Genomic DNA, 21,412 nt, shown 5'->3' with positions numbered 1-21,412 from the left:
AACTGTGTTTTAAGCTATCAAAGGAAATACTTATAACTTTGGCTGGGAGCTTATTTCAATGCCAAGTGCAATAATTAAATAAATCCATCACTGTTGCACTATATTAACCATTTGCAATGTTATAAAGTTGCTGCCAGTTTGTAGTGTACAGAAGTAGAGCTACTGCAAATTGGAAAGTCTTGGAGGCTCAAAGTGCACCCATGAACCATGAGTACCTGCTTGCTCTGCTCTCATACCCTGCCTGAAGCATTTGCTGTGGTCACTGCTGGAGACAGATGCTGGTGGAGATGTATCCATTCTGATCACTGCTATATGCTTAGGCTCATGCTACTGAGAAGGGAAGCAGCACCAAGAGGCAGGAAAAAAGATTAAACCATTCTGATTTTCTACTTAGAAGTCAGTAGCTGCCAGAGATCCAAGACAGAATTTAATGCTGGCAAATGTGCAGACCCTTTTTTACTGCTTGGAGAAAACTGGGCACAATACTTTAGGGTCACAATAAGTGATTCAGTATTGAATACTGAAGTGAATTTGCCAGTTTGAGAATATTTTTGATAGGATTTTTGCTTTGATTCATGTGGCTATCTTGGGAGATACATAGGTGGCTTTAATCCTTGTCCCATTATGTGGCTGCCTATTTCCTGCAGCATGTTTTTCCCCTCACTACAGTCTTGCTTTTTTCACAGTTTTTCTCTCTTGCTTTTAGAGCCATCTGTGCTTTCTCATCTTTTTCTTGCAAGGGCTCCAAAGAGAGACTGTTTCACCAACCTTCCCTTGCTTTAACATTTTTTCTTGTTAATGAATACATTCATTCAAGAAAGCAGCAGAAAATGAAAAGCACTGAAGAGGGGGCTACTCTGGGACGAGTTCTTTGTGTTGTAAAATAATAAGGCTCCATTAAAGCAAATGATACTACAAAACCCTACATCAGCAGAGTCTGGACAGCAAGCACTTAAGTACACAGTTCTGAACAGACTAGAAGCAGCTCTGCTCTGTTTTATTTAATCTGTAACATTCCAAGCACTGATACAAAATAAAATAAACACTTAGAAAAAGTTAGTGACCAACAGAGGGCAAAGCACGAGGAGCAGACTGTGACATCTGCAATGGTTAAAAGTAAGCCAATTTGCTGAAAACTCCTGTTTTATATGGCACAGCGATAACATTCCCCTTAGAGGGTTTGAGTAAGAGATGTCAATGGAGTCATACATGTCACACGATAATGGACTCCTGCTGCTACATAAATGCTGAGGCATTAAATATGAAGCATTTACTGAAAATAAATGTTGGAACGAAGCCAAGAGGTTTCTTTCTAAACTGTGAGGCATTTGTAATGTAAGCAATTATGTATGACAGGATGTCATATCTGTGTGTCTTAGGCACTTTATGAAACATGAGGTCAAAGGTGTGAACTGAAGTGCACTGAGTGCATTACGGCACTTGAAGAGTGATTCTCCTAATGTACTGAAAAATGAGTTCTAATATATGGGGTTATTATCTCATATCTTTACCCATCATAAAATCACTTCGTTTGCTAAAAGCATAAGCTCGGGGTCCTCACTCAGGCAAAGCTCCCATGGATTTGAATAAGTTAGCAGTCATATAACAACAGAGGTCTGGGAGAACAATTTTCAGTCTTCCTGCACGAAAGTAAATATGGTGTCACATAGAGCTGAAGGCTAGAATTTCTTTTGTTGTCCCCAGCTACTCATAGCATTCCTTAGAGAGCACCAGTTCTTTTCTTCTGTTAATTAGCTAAACACTCAGCAGAGATTGATTTATAATAAAACTGAAAACCAAATTGAAAACTTCACTGCATATGGTCAGTTGATGTCAAACTGTTGGATGACTACAGGAAAAGAAAACGTCTGCAGGCTTTAGGAACATAAGGTGATACTGGACCAGTTTGACTGTACTTCAGTTCTAGCTGAACCCCAGGGCTCCAAACCCATTCACCATTGCCTGGTCTATCTCAATTTACTAGCATTTCCATTTACCATTTCCATTTACTAGCAAACCCACCATGACCTTATAGGTGCAGAATAGCCCAGGGCTGTGGCTTTGTAGATAGCTGGCTTATACCAAACATTGACATAATCTGATGAGTGTTATCTAGCTTCTACTACTCTGTGGTACTCTGCATGTTGCCATTTAAAAAAACAAAAGAGGTAATATAGAAACACTTATTTTCCAGACTTTCACTCTGCAGAAAAACGCGTTTTTTCCCCAAGTTACAAAAGTTTCTGAACTCACAGCATAACAGAATTAAGGAACTTCAAACAGTGAGCACTGAAAGCACATGCACAGGATTACAGAAGAGAAAAGAACACGTCTCACCCATCGTGCTCTTCCTCTTGTCTTCCCTCTCTTCTGTCCTGTTTGGCATGGCAGGAGTGGGTGGAGCAGATGCAGATGGTGGAAGAGGGGCACGCCTCTTCTTCTTCTGTAAATTGTTTAGGGATGCTCCATGTGAAATCTAGTAAATGTGAAAAATAGGCCACAGTAAAGGATACGTTTTGTCAGTATTGTAAATTGTCTGTAACAAAAGAAGATGTGGTCTTCATATGACCTAATTTCTCACACAGTATATTTATAATGAGCATTTATAGTGACAACAGGAGATTTAGAAGACAGATCAGAAAAGGTGTAGTAACGTTTCACGTAGAGAAGGAAAGGGACAAGAACAGCAGAGCAGAAATAGAAGTCTGTTAGACATTTGATGTTTTTGGTAAAAGGAACTAGAGAGCCCAACATTCAGCAACGCGCAGTATGACTCTACATGTTTTGTTAAGCTGGAGCCATAGCACAATCTTGTTTTTTCCACTGTTTCCATTTCCATTGTTTTTCCATTTTTAATTCAGACCTTAAACTACGGTTAAATACTTCAGCGGGTATTTGTAGGGAACAAACTCTCCCTCAATTCTTTTATTTTCCTCTTAAATTCTTCATTCAGGACTTTTGAGAGAAGAATCAGAACTGAAAGTTTGCTGGCATGATGACATGAGATCATACTGTACCCTATTTACGTCTAGTGGACTTCACAGACATTCTTTTGAAGATCTGTAACACCTTGGCTTCCAATAATTGCAACATGATGGTTGGCAAGCCAAGACTTCATTACTGTTTATGCTGCTTTTAAAAGTGACTTGGGCTTCACTAGTTTCCATATCTTTTTCTGTATTATTTGTATTTTTTGTTGGAACTTAGCTCTATTTTCTTTTTCCAGAAAAAAAACCCGAAAACGCACAACCACATAGAAAAAATTGCTTTATTTTTATATGTGAAAGGTACTGACTGCCGTTGACAGAACCAGGCTTAGCTGAGACAGAGAGTAATAGGAGCTGCCCACACACGGCATGCTGTTGACGTTCCTCAGTCTTCACTTGCAGGACTTCACTGCTCTGTCCATCATGATACTCCCCATAGCTGAAGGTATCTAATACACAGAGCTGCCTGGTGGTTTTCTAGTATTTCAAAGGCCTAAACAATAATAATCTTTCCTTTAATCCAGAGGATTAATGAACCCTTAAAATACATTTGTTTTGGGAGATTTCATTGAACAAATAGTAGCTTCACACTGCTCAAAGCTATTATCAGAGTGCAGAGGAAAGACACTCCTTTATATGCACCCTTTCATTTAAAAAATGAATTTTACAAAGAGTAGGACATGAATAGAGCCTCCCTCACTTACGCTTCCTTTTTAAAAGCTCTCAGGAGGGTCTTAGGTTATAAACCACAAACATTCAGTTCCCACCTCTTAGCATAATGCTTTCACCACCGTGCCACGTGACAATTGGATGCTCTCCATCCCCTCTTGGTAAACCTGCATTCTGTATATGGAGAAACTCACTAGTAACTGCACTGGACATAGGGCACATTAACCAGAATGAGCTGCAGCTTAGCAGTAGTTTCTGTAAGGTGAAAGGGATAGCGTGTGGGGAAGAAAGATGTCCTGATATTACTACTTACCACCATGGATTACTTCTGTATTTTTCATTACATGTCCACTGGCTACAGCGAATGACTAAAGCCAGTGAGGCCAATCCAAAGTTAGGGGTAACAAACTTGACAGAATGTTAATAGTAACTAGTTATTTTGCAGACTCCAATTTTGGTCATGGAATTTGAAAAATTAAGACTTACACCCAGAAAAGACGACCTGGTCAAACATTCAGGAATGGATACAGCAAAATTTTAGAGCTACTCTGAAAAACTCCTACCCAGAGTTACAGTGTTGCTCCATATTAGGATGGGGCACCTCTCCTGATGAAAGAACTGCCTGCCAGTGGTTAGGAACTGCAAATGACTGAAGTTGAATCTCACTCGCCCCCATACCCCCACCTCCCCGCTCAATTCTTATAGAAGCACAATGCCCAGTACTGAGCTGAACACAGGAAACTGTTCAGTGAAACAGACTCATCAGGCTTTCGTTTACAGAGGAGGAATTACATGGAGGACAGTTACCTAATGCTGCATTATTCTCCGTGTCCATTTGGGGCAACTGGCTAATAGGCACTTGGGAAAAAGAAAAATCACATTCTTCTGTGTTGCATTTTAAATAATTGAAGACATGTGAGCACTTAATACTGTGTCTTGATTCTTCATGATACTACCTTACAAAAAAGAGAAAATTATCGAAGTGGGGACTTCGATTACTCTGACTACAAAGTCTCCAAAATTCAGTGGTTGTGTACATCTTGAATAATATGGGAGACAGCCAGCATCTGAACTGCCCCAACACAAGCATAAGCCACCATTTCTGAGGTTTTTTAACAGCATTTTGCTATCTCCATATTCACTCCTGTCTCTCCACGTGGAAAGGTCACTTTACTCAAGGACAAAAAAAATGGACTGATGATTTAAAAGGTAAGTCTTGGAAATCTTAACAAAGACAGAAAGTAAGGAAATGTGAGTTTCCACCTGAAATGGTAGAGATGACTAATCACCCTTCCCCAAGTACCAGGTGAGTGAAGGATGTTATTTTGGTATAGTCCAATTCCCCAAAGATATACTGCTTTACTAAGAAGAAAGGATCCTTGTTAGAAGACTGCTTATCTTTTCCAGCCCTGTGCATTCTCACTTAGTTGAATCTACCATAATGCAAGTTTGGTCAAATACACACAACAAACATGCTTGCACTATATCGTCAGCTAAGTGCAGTATACTTCACAAACATCATAAAGCTGAAAACCTTATTTAAAGCCAGCCACAATACAATGCATATAAGAAGCATCTAGTTCAAGAATGGGTCATAGAAATCATTTAGAGTAGTTCTTTAAGGCTAACGTTGGTAAACCTATGAGGCTAAACATAAACGGAAAACACACAAAGAACATTCTGTTTCTTTCTTGCAATTGTATATACCAAAACAACAGAACCCAAAAACAATTTGTTATGGCTCGCTGCTTCTTTTATAAAGAAATCAAGCCTTAACAACATTATCTGAAGTAATTTCCCATCCAGACTTCGTTACAGGAGCCCCTCTCTGAGTGTAACAAAATATTTCCTAGTCTTAGCACTTGTGTTTCACCTGTGTAGCACTTTTAACTAGAAGAAATTATTAGGTCAGCTTCTGTTTTGCAATAAATTCATATTTTAAAAGATGTTAATAAGTCTTCTCTGACTATAATTAACATCATCAGCTAAGCTGGAGATGAATAAAGTGGGCCAAAGGACCCAAGTCTGACAAACAGTGTCACTTCTGTTCCATACTGATCGCATATGATGCAAAAAACCCCTTTCAATTAAATTCATGTCACGGCTCACATGCTGTTTGAAAAATACTTTCATTACTGCACACAAAACATCTAAAGAATGTGCTGAATGTGTTTTTGTTCTGTGAAAGCTCAACATCTTCATTAAAATTTGAGAGCTTTAGAAAAGATTCTGGAATATATTTAGAGCATAACAACACCATGGGCAGGTCTCGTGTTGGAATTGTGTGGAAAGGAATCCTACAAGGCTAATGCTTGAAATTTAGCAGTCACCTTATTCGCAAAAAGTTCTGTGGATACTGTAAGAGTGATGTGCAAATTGCACTGAACATGAGTTTGTGAAAAATATTAATGGAGACGCAAGGAAACAAAAGCCACCACCACTAAAAATTCATTAAGTATTCAAACACAAGTTGGTTCTTAGATAAGATTTCCAGTGTGAGCTCCACTCCTTTGCCTCACCTGAACTCTAATTACAGGTCAGGCACTGGTGTTGTTTTTATCAACCCTTTCCTATTAATCTTTCTACAGAAACATTTATCTATGTAAGTACTTGCTAATCGTCTGGCAAATGCCACCTTTCTTTTATTCACAGACCAAAGCAGGCCTAGATTTACTGCAGGTTTACTGCTCCTGAAACTCAGCCTGCTTCTGCAAGCCAGAAACTACATAGCTAATTTGTGCTCCTCTGTCCCTCCAGTATCTACGAACATTTGCAACCCACTTGATGACACTGACTACACATCTCAGTCATCTAAATCACTACTTTGACCAAGAAGGAAATCTCACTCTACTGTCTCCAAAGACAGCTTAAAGGCTCTACAATAGTATATTCTGAGAGCCACACATACCCAAGCCTGTTCCATTAAGGACAGCCCACATGGTCTTGCTGTAGATGGGTAGAGAAAAAGGGTCTGGGCTCAAAGCAACCTTGGAAAGTGCACATAGTGCATCCTTGTTAAATAACACAGTACCGTAATATTGTAATTATTGCAGTTTTATCTTGAGTAGTGAGAACTTAGCAACTACCTAGCAACTATCCAAAATGGTGATATGGCCAGGTAAAAATCCTTAAGCTAACACTAGATGCCCAGCACCATTTCGTGGGCTTGAGGGAAAAATATTATGTTACTTCTAAACTGGATGTTGAAGGCCGCTGTGGTGCTTTCTGGGAACCACCGCATTTCAAGCAAGATGTTTTGCCCATTTATTCAATACCTGAGGGAAACTTGATACTTTTCAAGGACTACTGTGTCGGGACACAGAAACCAGGAGAACGAGCCACGTTTTCTTCCTTCTCCTAAGATTGATGTCTGGGGAGAAGAATGGACATACAAGAGACACATACTATTTGCAGGACTGAGAAAGGGTTTAGAAAAATGCTGGGTGATCTCAGCTTAGAAGGAAAACCAAGAACACAAGTAAAGCACAACAACTTAAAAAGTGCCATGGAAAGACTTTCTTGGACTTACACACTAGAAGTGAACAGCACCTTCTTGAGTTACCTGAAACAAGTTTTCCCTGAACAACTGCAGCTATCTCTGTTGTAGTTGGCATCCACACTTACTGGAGAAAGCCTGGATGATTGATAGACAGATTTAAACCATTCTGTGCTTTAACAGAAAATCCCTCAGCAGATCTAGTCAGTATGTGACTGAGATGTTAAAAAAAAAAAGCATAGTTTGCGTTTAAAACTCCAAACGACTCTTCCTGATATCTTCATAAACATCACAAGAAATATTCACCTTGTGGCAAGAGGTATTTCCTTTTACTCTAACTTCTATCATTTTGCTATAGAAAAGGAAAAATGGAAACTTGAAAACCTAAACATTTTTCCAGTTTGCTATCTAACAAAATCCTCCTTAAAGCAATTGTATTCCTGCTCAAACATCATAGCTACAGGTGGTACACAAATTCTATCAGCAATAGGATTATGTATGGAATAAGGATTATTTTTAAGGGACGTCCCATGCATATAAAAAAAAAAATGTATAGCATATGATATAAACTGTGTGAAGAAAGCTAACATATGCTCTTGCTTCCTTCTTTTTATGCAACACTGCACATCTGGATCTTTTATTGTTTTATAGAATGCTTATACTGTTGTGACTTCTGTCTAATTTGTATACAAAATGTCTTGAGGAAACAGTGAGTGAGTGTAAAAATTATTTTTAGAAGTAAAAAAAAAGAAAAAAGATTGGAAAAAGAACACATGGATTCATTTACTGGCATGCCCTGATTACAAAGTGGTTTCCATCACCCAACACTGACTAGACACACACTCTGCTTTAAGGAACCCAGATTCTGATACACCTGCTGGTGATGACATTCAATGCCTATCAAATTACAAGAGTGTTTAAATACGATCCACAGAAAAATTCTGAGCTCACTTGTAACTGAACAAACCATGGTATCACCCCAAACTATATGCAGGACCTTCCCAACCCTCTTCCCTTCACAAAGAATTTTAAGAAATGTTTGAAATATTAAGAGACATTTTACAAGAAGCGCTAGAAGTAAAAAGAAAAGATGTTTTAAACTCTTGATATAACCATAACTGCACTAACTTTTTATAGTACTGTATGAAAGACAAGTGGTAGGTTGGTATGTAAGTAAGATTTACGGTTTGAGAGTTTTAAAAAAATATTTTGCTATGATTTTGTACATAATTTAAAGCAGTTGAGAAGAAAACATTTTGATCCAGGAGGAGCCGTTCTAGGAAAACCAGAGACATAAATCTTCCGGCTGCAGAAGAGAGACATAAATCTGTCCACTAAACTTGATGATATAAAAGCTATTCTATCCAGCTGATTCTGCATTTTCACAGGGCAACAGATGCTTCAACATGCCTAGCATGAGAGAAACCACAAGAAGTCCCAACTGAACATTAATGTGTCTTAAACAACATTTACTCATATGTCTAATATTCCCTGGACAGGTAATACATTATTAGGCTTTTCACTGGCATACACTGACAAAGGAAAATTCAAGGAGCTCTCAACGAAACTGGGCATGTGAGCAATTCGTGAAGCTCACCACTCTAAGTTGCATTGTATTGAAGTGTCTACTCAGCAGAGACCTTCTCCACCTTCTCTCCTTATGGGTAGTACCCCATTTCATTTGATTAAAAAGGGAATGTTTAATCCACAAGTATGTTATGAATAGCATTCAAAGACTGATGTTTCCCAAAAACCTGCCCTTTCAGTGCAGAATGCACTTGTGTCAGTTATTTGAAATGCTTACTGGGGTCCCATGCAATGCAACAACGTGTCACAAAAAAAACATTCACAGCAATACCAAAAAACCTGGCTCATAGAAACAGTTTTAAAAAGGGTATTATTTGAAAAACTTGTTCTTTTGACAAAATGCACAGAAATAACTACATTTTAGAAATTAGCAAGCAATTTCTCTGGATTGGTCACTTTATTTTGGTGTATCTTAATTTTTCAGTATTGGATCTCACAAACCTGACAACCGAATGCATAATAATAAACTTAAAGGGAGATTTTTAAATAAGGCATACAAATGAGCTTGCTGTGATAGCAAGACTGACATTTGGAATGACAACCCAATAGCTCATGTTACTCTGGGCACACCGCTCTCAGATGGGAGATTCCCAAGCTTCTGCCAACACGAGTTCAAGTCCACAATGTTAACACCAATTAACTCTTCAAGGTGGACAACGATGATTGTGCCCTGACACAGCACTGCCGTTCTTCTCAGGGTGTTTTCTCCTGACTTTGAAGCTCTGCACTATGCCTCCTTGTACTGTGTTTGGCCCATGCAATGGGTGCATCCCAGATACTCATGGCCTCAGCTTCTGAATCAGATATCACAAAATGTTGTATCATTTTGCTACTTTTATGCTGCTTAATTTGAAATTAATTTTTTGACATTATAAAATTCTGGTATTAAACGGGATTTTGTAATGACATTTACTATTCATTATAAAAAATTCAAGCTGTGATTGCAAAAACACCTCAGTCTTAATAACAGACGAAAAGCTCAGCATTACTGGATTTTACAGAAATTGCTATGTTCTTGCACTATTTTATTCATAAAATAAAGAAGATGAAAGCCAAGGATGCCCTTGAATACTCATCTGATTAGTGACAGAAAGCTAAATCAGTTGACAGAAAAAGCCACTATAAGGTGAAGGGGCAAGCTCATTTTTCCATCTGTTTTTGTTGAACACACCCTTTGTGAAATGTCATGGTCAAGGGCAGTTAAAAATTAATGTCATTCTAATCTTCTTTAAACACTTTAACTTGTTCAGTTAAATGTGTCAGACAGGAAACTATCCATAAACAAATTTGAGATTTAAATTACTAAGATAGCTGTGATTTCCTTCTTCTGCAAAATCTCATTACTAGCTGCAATCTTATTTCCACTCAAGGAAGTCACTCTACAACACCAAGTTATTTTCACATGCATTGAAACATGTAGACTACACAAGTCTGCGGATGTTTGCTTTGGCAAAGAATTAACTTCCTCTGTTTCTCTGAATACAATGTAATCCTCCTCATTTACGTCTTCATTTAGGGGGGAAAAACAACGAGAAAACCTCAAAGACTTAAAAATCACATTTTAAAACCACCACAAACTGATTTGCTACTACGACTCACTTCTCCTCTAGAGAAGTTAAACAAAAAAGGCGAAAACCATCTCCAAATTTTCATTTCATATTGGTGCTTATCTTTTTAGTTAAAGCAATACATTTAATAGAACAAACTATCGTTAATGAAAGTTTAAAATACATAGTAGGACTGCAGCTCATGTTTCTTCTGACAGCTTTGTCAATGAGTTGGACATGATCAATGTCATCTCCTTGAGTCACTGCCTTTGGGAAAGGCACTGGCCTAAGGATTTTACTCATCATCTTTTCTTCCACAGTCTGAAGATCTGAAAAATTTATGTTGCAACTTTATCCAATTTTCTGCCAAAAGCATGGGCTTTCGGTCCACTTGTTACAACTAGAAAGTGGAAGGCAATTTCTCAAACGTTTGACCAGGAACAAGGAGAAATACATCCATTCTACTGCCTCTAAGCAACATACCTCCCTGGAGCTTGTTTTCCTCCATACTTCTGTATTTTCCTCTGTAGAGATAGGCAAAATTGAATTTCTAGCGCTTAGCATTAAGTCCTAGACACTCACCTCAGAAGCCTTCTCAATTTAAAGAAAACATACCTGACTTATTTCCAGTGTTTAAGCCCCCTTACACCAGCCCTCTCCATCTGCAGTCTCACAGAATGCCTGGGAAACTTTGTGTGATAAGTTAACTGGCAGTTACCAATTCCTTTCCAATTTCATAGAACTGTTTGGGTTAGAAGGGATCTTTAAAGATCCTCTAGTCCATGCTGTGCCTTTCCACTGTCCCCTGCAAATTTCCACAGAATCCTAGTTCCTTCCAGCACTTTCAAAGGGCAGACAGAAGCCCCTACTGCCACAATCTTCAGAAACCAAGAAGAGGGGGGAATAGGAAAGTGGTGAGTACCACAGTATCTACTACTGTCGACTAGGGACTGTAGCGTAACACATCCCTATATCAAAATTACAAATAGACTTTGCTGTGAAGATTTGTTAGTGAAACTCACCATAGCACTTTGCCTGCTATGGACACCTTGGAAGTGTCAGAGACAGAGCTGAGCAGGACACAGGGAGTGCCTGTTGAGCTATGCTACTCTGATTAAGATGAGCACATTCAAAATGAAGTGCCTATTTCTTCCAGTGACCTGCACCACCCATCCTCTAAGAAGGTGAAGACCTGAAATGGTATGCAGTCAGAGGAACTGGATTTACACTACCCTTTCCCCACTTCATTACTTTTGGGATACGACAGTGAAGAGCACACAAACGAAAAATAGCTTCAAGTGGTAGAGAACAGTTTTTACTAGATTATACTTGTGATGTTTTTTCTTGCTTTCTTATTTGGCTAAACAATTATGAGAATGCAATCCTATTAAGGCATTAAATTAAACCTGATTTACACAGCACACATTTACTTAGTTAATTTTTCTATTCTATACTTGTTTACCTTTTTAAATTAAGATCTAAGAATGGTGGAGTTACAAGCAAAATTTGAAAAGCTACATAAACCCACTTTCTCAGTTAAGCACATCGTTAGGGCCACTTTTCATTGCTTACTGAATGCCAGTTCTTTAAAAGCCTCGGTGCTTAAAATTATTTTTGTCTATTAACTTCCCCTAAATACCTTGCCCAACAAAGCCTAATAATTACTTGACACATACTTTCTCTTTAATGAGTGTTAAAGCTTATGATGACATCAGCCTGTCCTATTTGTCTGTGACTTGCACGCCAGATGAAGTTTACTTACTAAATGCTGCAACACTGCCAAAATTCAGGGCTGCATAGAACAGTATGTTCAGGCCCTGATGCCTTGCCAGTTTTCAGCAAAGTGCTTGACAGGAGACCACATATGGAGGTCAAGTGATACTAACATGACCTCACCAGACAGTAAGTTACGGTATTATTCCCAGGGCAGGTAGTAGAGTCTGTTCAAAAACAGTTGGCAGGTGATCCATTAACTCACAGCCAGAAGCAACTGACTTATTACAAAAGATCAAGAACGCTAGTGATGTCGGTGAAAAGAATATTCCAAGAATTTTTGCATATAATTCAAGGACACAAGTCACGTTTTCCTCGAAAAAAAAAAGGATCTATTTTATTAATTGCTATCTTAAATCAGAAGCCCTCTTGTCAAACAAACCTTGTATTCTTGCATGATTATTACATGACATACATTAAACGGTAAAATAAAGGCATTGCAAGCTCACTTGGCTTGGATTCTTGTATGCGTATTAAGGATCACCAGGTCACTCTGATGTCAGTTCGGTGGTTGTATCTACATAGGTTGGAGTGCAGGCCTGGACTACTTTGCAGAGAACAACAGGAAAGCAGACCATGGAGGAATCTAACAAAATTTCATAACTACACTCTCTCACCACTCTACGGCAACAGCCTATCCAAGGCAAAGCGTGAAACACTCAGCACTTCAGACTCCAATCTTCACTTAAAACAGATGAGCAATTTAAATCACTACTGAACTGCCACTGCCACTTGTTCCTGGACAAAGTTGCAGAAAACCTATTTCTAATATTGCAGTGAGGCCACACAGTAGACGACTCTTAGGAAGCAGCAGCTTTTTTCCCCCCAAGCTAAAGAAGCAGTATTCTCCTTTTAGAAAAAGACATAATTTTAAAGTAGACTTTAGAATTTTAAGTTCCTCTGTTGCAAAATTGACTGTGAACTTCATCTGAATTCTATCTTTGAGACAGCTTCTCAAAGGGTCAGTATAAAAGCAGTCTTACTTCCCCTTGAACTTCTGAGAGGCTGCACCTTCTGGCTAACATCAAAACCTCCACTAAAATTCTGCACTAACATCCTCATTCATACCGGCCAAACTTCAGAAAAAAAAATAGAATCAACTGCACTTAATCACTTCATGACTGAGAAAACTAAGATTCCTTTTAATTAATTCATCACACTGGGAAATCTTACTCTATTTAAAATTATGGGACAAAAGAGTTGGAAAATAAGTATATTAACTACAAATTTAAAAAAAGGGGGGGGAGGGGGGAAACAAAAACTCCTGGAAAATAAATTGGTTGCCTGAAGTTATTAAAATGGTTTTCTGAAATTTAGTTTATACAATGGGACATAAGCTTGTAGTAAACAAACATGCAGCAATATGACACTGAGCATTAGGAGCTCTAGAGAGGATGGACGGCAATTTGGACTGAAACTATGGAAAGTCTTAAGATGCGTAGAGAAGAAAATTCTATAATAGAGTGTTAAAATGTAACATACCCTTAACTGATACTCTCTGAGGATATTGAGAAAGTAGTCACTACAGCGCACTTTTCATCTAGCTGAAGCCTTTGATAACCAATTTAAAAGAATTATTTTGTTTAAGTGTGCATACACCAGAATTAATTTTTGGAGCTGTTCTTCTCATAAAAAGAACTATGAATTGCTCCCTCCCACTAGCAGCTTTTTTTGAGCCTTCCTAAATTTGAGGCTTTACATGACAGCAAGATAAGCCTTCAGCCATCACTGCACTTTTCTCTCTTTTTTTTTTTTAATTGGGCTTGCATCAGTTACCCAAACTAGAGTGTACTTGTTCAGCTAAATTAAGCATCCAGACTCCATAGCAAACATTATCTGATATTCTGTTGGCTGGTTTCATGTTTGCCATCTGAGCATTGTTTTGTCAGACATGAAAAGAACAAGTCTGTATAGTTCTCATTCAGCCAACTGAATGTCACGTTTAATGCTCTTTAGGGGAAAAATGAAAAAAATCACCTTCAAAATAAAAATTACTTGTTCTGTGTCCCAATTTCTTAGTCATTTACTGTGGTGTAGGGCATTTGAAGGACCACAGGTCTCATTTACTACTCACTCTTGTTTCTAGTAATTGGTTCTGGTACACCTTGATAATGGACCCTGCAGCAGGATAGCACCAGCTAGGTTCAGCTCCAGCAGAAATACGAAACAGATAAAACTTTACACATTTTTGACTAGTTTCAGATTTATTACTACTTAAGTTTCTACAAAACTTGATGTATGTCATCACAGAATTTCATGCCTGTGAAGGGCAACAGTTTATACATGGCTTTTTCAAGAAAAGGCAATTAACTTGAAGTCATTACGAAAAGCTCCACCCTAACACACTCTTCAAGAAATATTGCCCAATCCTTTGGGCGAAAGCGGAGAGATCCAGGAAAGCAGCGTACCGTAAGAGATCAATCATCATAAGAGGTCAATCCACTGACTGGAAAAGGAGAAACATTCCCAGTTTTAAAAAGGGAAAAAGGGAAGACCTGGGGAATTACAGGCCAGTCTGTCTCACCTATGTGCTCGGCAAGATCATGGAGCAGATCCTCCGGCAAACCATGCTAAGGGATATAGAAAATAAGGAGGTGAGTGGTAACAATCAACATGGTGTCACTGACGGCAAATCATGCCTGATAAATTTTGGCCTTCTATGACAGGGTTACAGCATTTGTGGATAAGGAAAGAGCAACTGACGCTACCTACCTAGACTTGAGCAAAGCATTTGACACCGTTCCTCATGACACCCTCTAAATTGGAGAGATGTGGATTAAATGGATGTACTTGGTGGAAAAGAAATTGTCTGAATGGTCACACTCAAAGAGTTGCAGTCAACATCTCAACGTCCAAGCGGAGACCAGTAATGACTAGGGCTGGTGAAATTTCTCAGGGCTCTTATTGGGACAAGTGCTGTTTAACGTATTTGTTGACACCCTGGACAGTGGGATTGAGTGCACAAGTTTGCCAATGACACCAAGCTGTGTGGTGCAGTCGACCTGCTGGATGCCAGCCAGAGGGACAACAGGCTTGAGAGGAGGGCCCATGCAAACCTCATGAATTTCAACAAGACCAAGTGCAAGGTCCAGCACATGGGTCAGGGCAATCCCAAGCACAAATACAGGCTGGGTGATCAGTGGATTGAGAACAGCCCTGCAGAGAAGGACTTCGGGGTCTTGGTTGAGGAGACCCAGCAGTGTGCACTTGCAGTCCAGAAAGCCACCCATACATCCTGGGCTGCAACAAAAGAAGCATGACCAGCACGTCGAGGGAGGTGACCCTCTCCCTCTACTCTGCTCTCATGAGACCCCACTTGGAATTCTGCACTCAGGTCTGGGACCCCAGTGTAAAAAGCACATGGACTTGCTCAAGCTGATGCAGAGGAGGACCACGAAGATGATCAGAGGGCTGGAGCACCTCACCTATGAGGACAGGTTGAGAGAGTTCAGCCTGGGGAAGGCTCTGGGGAGACATTATAGCAGCCTTCCAGTATTTAAAGGGGGCCTCCAGGAAAAATGGGGAGGGACTCTTTATCAGGGAGGGTGGCGATAGGATGAGTGAGGGGTAAAAATTTCAAACTGAAAGAGGGTAGAGTTAGGTTAGATGTAAGGAAGAAGTTCCTTATTGTGGGATTGATGAGAGACTGTAACGTGTTGCCCAGAGAAGCTGTGCATGTGCTGTTCCTGGAAGCGTTCAAGCTTGAGTTGGATGGGGCTTTGAGCAATCGGATTTAGCGGAAGATGTCCCTGTCCATGGCAGGGGTTTGAAACTAGATGATCTTTAAGGTTCCTTCCAACTCAAACCATTCTATGATTCTTTGAATTTGACTTGCAATTTTGTCAGTGAAAAACACATACCCAGTAGAGTGAACTGGACATCACCCATACAACGCCCAGCTACCCGTAATTTGAGGCATACCTGCATCTCAATATTTAGGAGATGCAGCCCAGGGGGGCTGCAAATAGAACTCTCAGAGTCCTGTAGGGCTCTTTGATAGTGATGTTACAGTACTAAGTTGTAACATGTATACTAGGCAAGTTGCTTTACGGTTCATGCTGGGAAATTCTTACTGCTCATATGATTTACTGGCAAAACTTATGGCCTCCTTCTCCAAGTGTAAAGTTTTTCACTTATAAGCACAGAACAAAGAGAGCAGTGATTAGGAATAGCACTCAAAGACAGCTGTTTCTGTTTTTAATGAGGGACATGTTGCCTGGTTATCAAATTACCAGTGATAAGAAGACCTACTGAAGTCACTGAGAATGCTGCCAATTACTTTCCTGGAGTGGTATCAGATCATATGAGACAAATATTTAGGTATGCATCTCTTCAGTATTCTTCAAAAATAGCTTTACTAGGTTAGATCAAGGGTTCTGCCCAGGATTCTGTATCAGACTGTGACAAGAATCTAGAAAACAGCAGAAGAAAAAGGAAGGCATGTTCAATACTACCTTCCCCTTAATACTTCTGCAGCTACAAGCCATCTTTATGTCAGGGACTTCCTGGTGAGGTTTATATTTGTCATCCTTGTAGCATTTGTTTAGTCTCCTCTTGAGCTCACATAAACCTTTTATCACCCACATCAACCCTTGGCAAGGAGTTGCACAGATCTCCTTGCATGAAGGACAACACTCTTTGTGTCATTTGCCTGTTTCCTAATAGCTTGAAATGCTCTTGTAATGGCTGACTGGACTGTCAACTCCTTATCCATCATCTTCATGTCACATTTTCAAGATGAAGAATCATGGCTTAAGTTGTACAACTGTCCCTGTATTAAACCACTCCATACCTTTGATCATCACACCTTGATGCCCTTCCATGAGCCTTTTCCCATCCTCTAATACCCTTCTGAAACAAGAACACTATTGTAGTATTTCAGATGGCATAATAAAGCTCGCAATACAATAGTGTAACAAAGTTCTCTTTTTACCCTTTTATCTTCTCCCAACATGTTCTGCATCTGATTTGCTTTTCTGATTGGGGTTGAGCTTTGAGCTGACTTTTTTCAAAGCAGTATGTCTTGTAACATCTAAGATGTTCCTAACTGGTTACCACCAGGTGAGAGACCAGTACTTTACAAGGCATTAGGGAATGAGTGAGGTCTTTTCTCATGTGTATCCTTTCATACTTACCTACACAGAATTTTACTTGCTTTTACCTGCAAGTGCTGCCAGCACTCAATCTTAAAAGGTCTTTCAACATTTGTTCTTTACCCTCAGCCCTTTATCATACTATTTGCATAACTCAAGTACCAGCAACAAACTTTCTCAGTTTTACGGCTTCTCAGGTCACTTCTTAATATAATGAACGGGGCTCCTCGAATACTCCAAAGCCGTTGCAACATTCTACCACTAGGTGAGAGGATCACTTACTCTTAACCCATGATTCCTCTTTTCTTTATTGTCAATTATTTAAGAGTAAGGTGACCTTCCTCCTTGTGGAATGGAGACTTGGTTTCCTTAAGAAATCCGTGGTGAGGAAACTCGATGGAAATTTTTTTGAAAACCAGAAAGACTGTATCAAACGGATCACATAACCATCTGTTTGCTGAATGCATCAAGAGCACTCTAGGAGAGTTGTATGGCAAGGTTTCTGTTTTACTAAAGCTACACTTACCCTATTTATTATATTCACAGATATATCAACTAGCTAAATTCTCTATTATAGTTCTAATAACTTTTCCAGTACGTAAGCTGCATTAGGAGGCTTACAGTTTTCTTGATTGCCCTCTTGCTTTGTAAACACCAACTCTACCTTCCATCTTTTTTCCTCTGAATTCCTTTATGAAACTCCAAAATGTGGCATCGGTAGTATTTAGCAATACTATTCAGTAATACTTTCTCTATTTCTTTGCTCCACAAGATAGAAAGAGACTTAATACAGATACTGTTATTCTATACAGCCTTTTCCATTTCAGAGAGCTCTGCAATCTCTGGTGCATCATTTTAACAATACTTTGCACAGCTTCTGCTCAAAGAAACTAGAGCACACTCCTTCGACAAAGGAACTAAAGTGCATTCCTTGTCTATGTTATCGGACAAGCCTGATGTTCATTATCTGCCTATGTGGGCAACCTTCACCTGTGAAAATTGTAAAGCAAAGTTGAACTGTTTTACCATCTTAGGAGAATAGTAGGCAATTTTCTGGCCAAAGAGTAGGGCAGTATTTACGTCAGTGTGGCCAAACAAATGATTTTTATATGTCTTTATGAGCAAAGGAAAAGACCGCTTCATACCCATGAACTCCTAACATCTGCAGAAAAGCATAAATGAAGTAAATAAGCTTTAAATAAAATTTCAGATAGAATGACTGGAATAAAAGCCTCAGAGAGATGGATTCTAAAGGCCTAATGGAGAGTGTCATAATTACCATGCAGTATTTACTGCCTGGTACATCCAAAATAAGCAATTGCTTCATGAATTTGATATGAAATATAGAGAAATACACACGATGTCCACTTTTAATGGGTTTATCTATTAATTTTCTACCTAGCTGTATTAACACCCAGAGACAGACTCAGCTTTGACCTTATCAAAATACAGCCTCATGCCAATTGTGTAAGAAGTCCCTAGCCTCTTAATCTGGCATCTTACAGCAGTACATGATGCTTTTCTGGAGTGCACCTAAATATCCAAATTCTAATACAAAAACTAGGAAGAGAATATAACTTGATAAGTTTTCTTAGGAGCTCTACCACTCCTCCATCATCTCAAGAACACCGGGAATTAGCATTAGGTTTAGTCTTAAAACACACAAGGACATCTCATACATTCTCGACTACCTGCTGACTTCTTAAAAAAATTTTTTTTTCTTCTTCTCTAAGGCTTACATAATTTGGGCACCTGAACAGTATTCTGGAGAAAAACCATCTTTATTAAAGATTGAATATCTGTGACCTCATCACAAAAATGCTATCGAGAGATATCACACATAACCTGAGAACAAGTCTGCTGCCAAAACTGGAGAAGGCCATAGCTAACACTCATGGTATCCTCAGTTAACAATCAAAGACAAAAGAACTTTTGAAAATAACATGCACCATTCACATTTCAGGCATTCTTCATGCACAAGATGAAAATCAAACCAGAATGAACTAAAAAGGTGTAAAAACCCAGTTATTAAATTCCTTATAATTAACATTTAAAGAAAATTAAAGAGTCGATCAAGTGTTCTTCCTCCTCCTTCAGAACAAAAACCTGGTTTCCTATCCTCAGGGAATTTATAAAAACCTGAGAATTGACCTTGAAGATGCAGTATTTTGTAGAAGTAAAAGAGACATTTTGAAAACCAGCTTTTTTACTACAGCAGAAACTGACTCATTGCATCCTTCCTCAGAATGTGAAAAAAAGTATCTGTTATTCTCAAAGGAGACTCCTGGATGCTCCACAAAAAAATCAAAAAAAACCCAACCCCAAAAAAACCCTCACCAAACCAAAGCAAAACAAACATATATTCACGGAACACTTAAGAGAGGAAATGTGTCATAAGAGAAAGGCTGAGAAGACCTCACCCAAAAGACCTCTGAGTCAAAAGAAACCTCCCTTCCTCTCTGAAAAATGACAAAAAACCCCATGCACTCGTATATTGTTGACTTCTAGTAGACATTTCTGGCTTAGGTGTAACCCATGAAAGGGAGATAACTAATCTGAGCCCATCCACTCTTTTGCTGGATTCTGGGCTCTTTATTAAAACAGAATACAACTGTCAGATGGTCTCCACCATGAACTACGCATTACTTTTCAACTTACCCAGAAGTACAGAAAAAAGTATAAGGTAAAAGGGAAGAAAATACCTAGAGCATAAGGCTATTCTGTTGCACTACGAAAAACAAACCACCTCTCCCCTAAGTATGACTGCAAGAATTTCTACAAAATAATTTCTAGGATCAACCAGCTAGGTAAGTCTAAAGCAATTTGAAAATTCTCCTCTCGGGACAGGACTCGATCGGAGTGGAGTTTTCATAATAATGAATTACAGCAGATGCACAAAAGGAAGAAGTAGAAGAGAGTAAGCTGGTAAGGGTACAGTGCTTATAGAGGTGATCACAGCAGACGTTAATGAAGTTGGTTTTGGACACCAACCTAAGATAATTCTCAGTTCTGTAGGTAACCGTGGTACACATTCTCATCTAGTTGTGATTCTTCTGTTCCTCAACTTCCCTACAACTGCAGTGCCTGCTGGTATCATGCCTTTGCCATAAAATGATGCTTCTGATAGTCCAAGAAAAATTGTGGGGAAAAAAGGCTGCTGTCATCCACACACACACAGTTGCCTTTCTAAGCATTCAGGTGTTTCTCAGAAGGAAAACCAACTGCAGGAGTATTATTATTTGAAATACCAAATTTACCCCAAATTCTCAGGGACAAAGCACATTCAGGAAACCACAGGGCACAGAGATGGAGAGCTCTACTGATGGCATCCTTACTGACACACCTGTACTTCCCAGGAATGTACCTTACTCTACACTGTTCTACAGGATCTGTATCCATTGCTCTAGAGCTTAATTTGCAGCCGCAAGGAAATACGTAATTTTAAAAACCTGAGGAGAATATCATTAACAGTGTGATTTCATACCAATCAAGATTATCCTTGCACTGCTTTAACCACAAGTCTGTGGCAATAGATTATGGAGAAGTAAGGTGGTCACGTTGTGCAAACATGCAAGAAAGGAACCTGGGAAAAAACTCCAACCCGCTGTGTTGGGGGGTGCATCAGTAAAAGAAATTATTTCTTTGCTCAAATTTTCATATCAACAACCTCTAAATAAACTCCTTTTGCAACAGAAGGTGGCACAGTGAAAAATAATATGATATTAAAAACACAGTGGCCAGATACCGAGTTGCTGAGCAACCAGACGTAGCTTCTGACATCTTAAAAGTTCAGAAAACATCAAGTTACAAACTCAGCTTCCTAATTATGGACAGCTGAGGTAACCATTTTCTAAACCATTTTCTTGGCCACTATTTCAAAAATACATTTTACTTTTAACGAAGATAATGAGTCATATTTCCCAGTGGCTTCCAAGTCCATGCCTTGTAGCACACAGATATACACATGAGAAATTTGAGAACTGCAAATTCAAGACTGATTCTGGAAATTTGGGTGAATCTATGGTTTAGTAACACTTTGAAAAAATTTAGTATGCTAGTTAGGATTTCAATATAATTTTATTCATTTATTCATTAATTTCCTTCACTGCCTGTCCTTTATTTTTAATATTATTCTGTGGTTCTTGCTGGCAAAATGAATTCCAGGTACGTTTTCACTAAACACCGCATTAATTTAAAATATCATTTAAAGTATTTCAGGGTTGCCTGCAGATCAGCACAAATTCAATAGTTTTCAGCAGG

At 39.0% G+C, this 21,412-nt stretch overlaps 1 protein-coding gene across 1 annotated transcript in view; it reads right to left on the bottom strand.

The window, feature by feature from the left end:
* The window catches only part of COBL (cordon-bleu WH2 repeat protein), a 113,922-nt gene that overhangs the window by 43,772 nt on the left and 48,738 nt on the right, over positions 1-21,412 (bottom strand). Inside the window, exon 8 of the mRNA XM_010131870.1 lies at positions 2,338-2,476. Coding sequence (XP_010130172.1) covers positions 2,338-2,476 — 139 coding nt within the window. The remainder of the gene's footprint in view (positions 1-2,337; positions 2,477-21,412) is intronic.

Source organism: Buceros rhinoceros, unplaced genomic scaffold (assembly GCF_000710305.1).
Source record: "Buceros rhinoceros silvestris isolate BGI_N320 unplaced genomic scaffold, ASM71030v1 scaffold932, whole genome shotgun sequence".
NCBI classification, from domain to species: domain Eukaryota; kingdom Metazoa; phylum Chordata; class Aves; order Bucerotiformes; family Bucerotidae; genus Buceros; species Buceros rhinoceros.
Note: the sequence above shows the minus strand (reverse complement) of the source record. Positions and strands in the feature narration are given on the sequence as shown.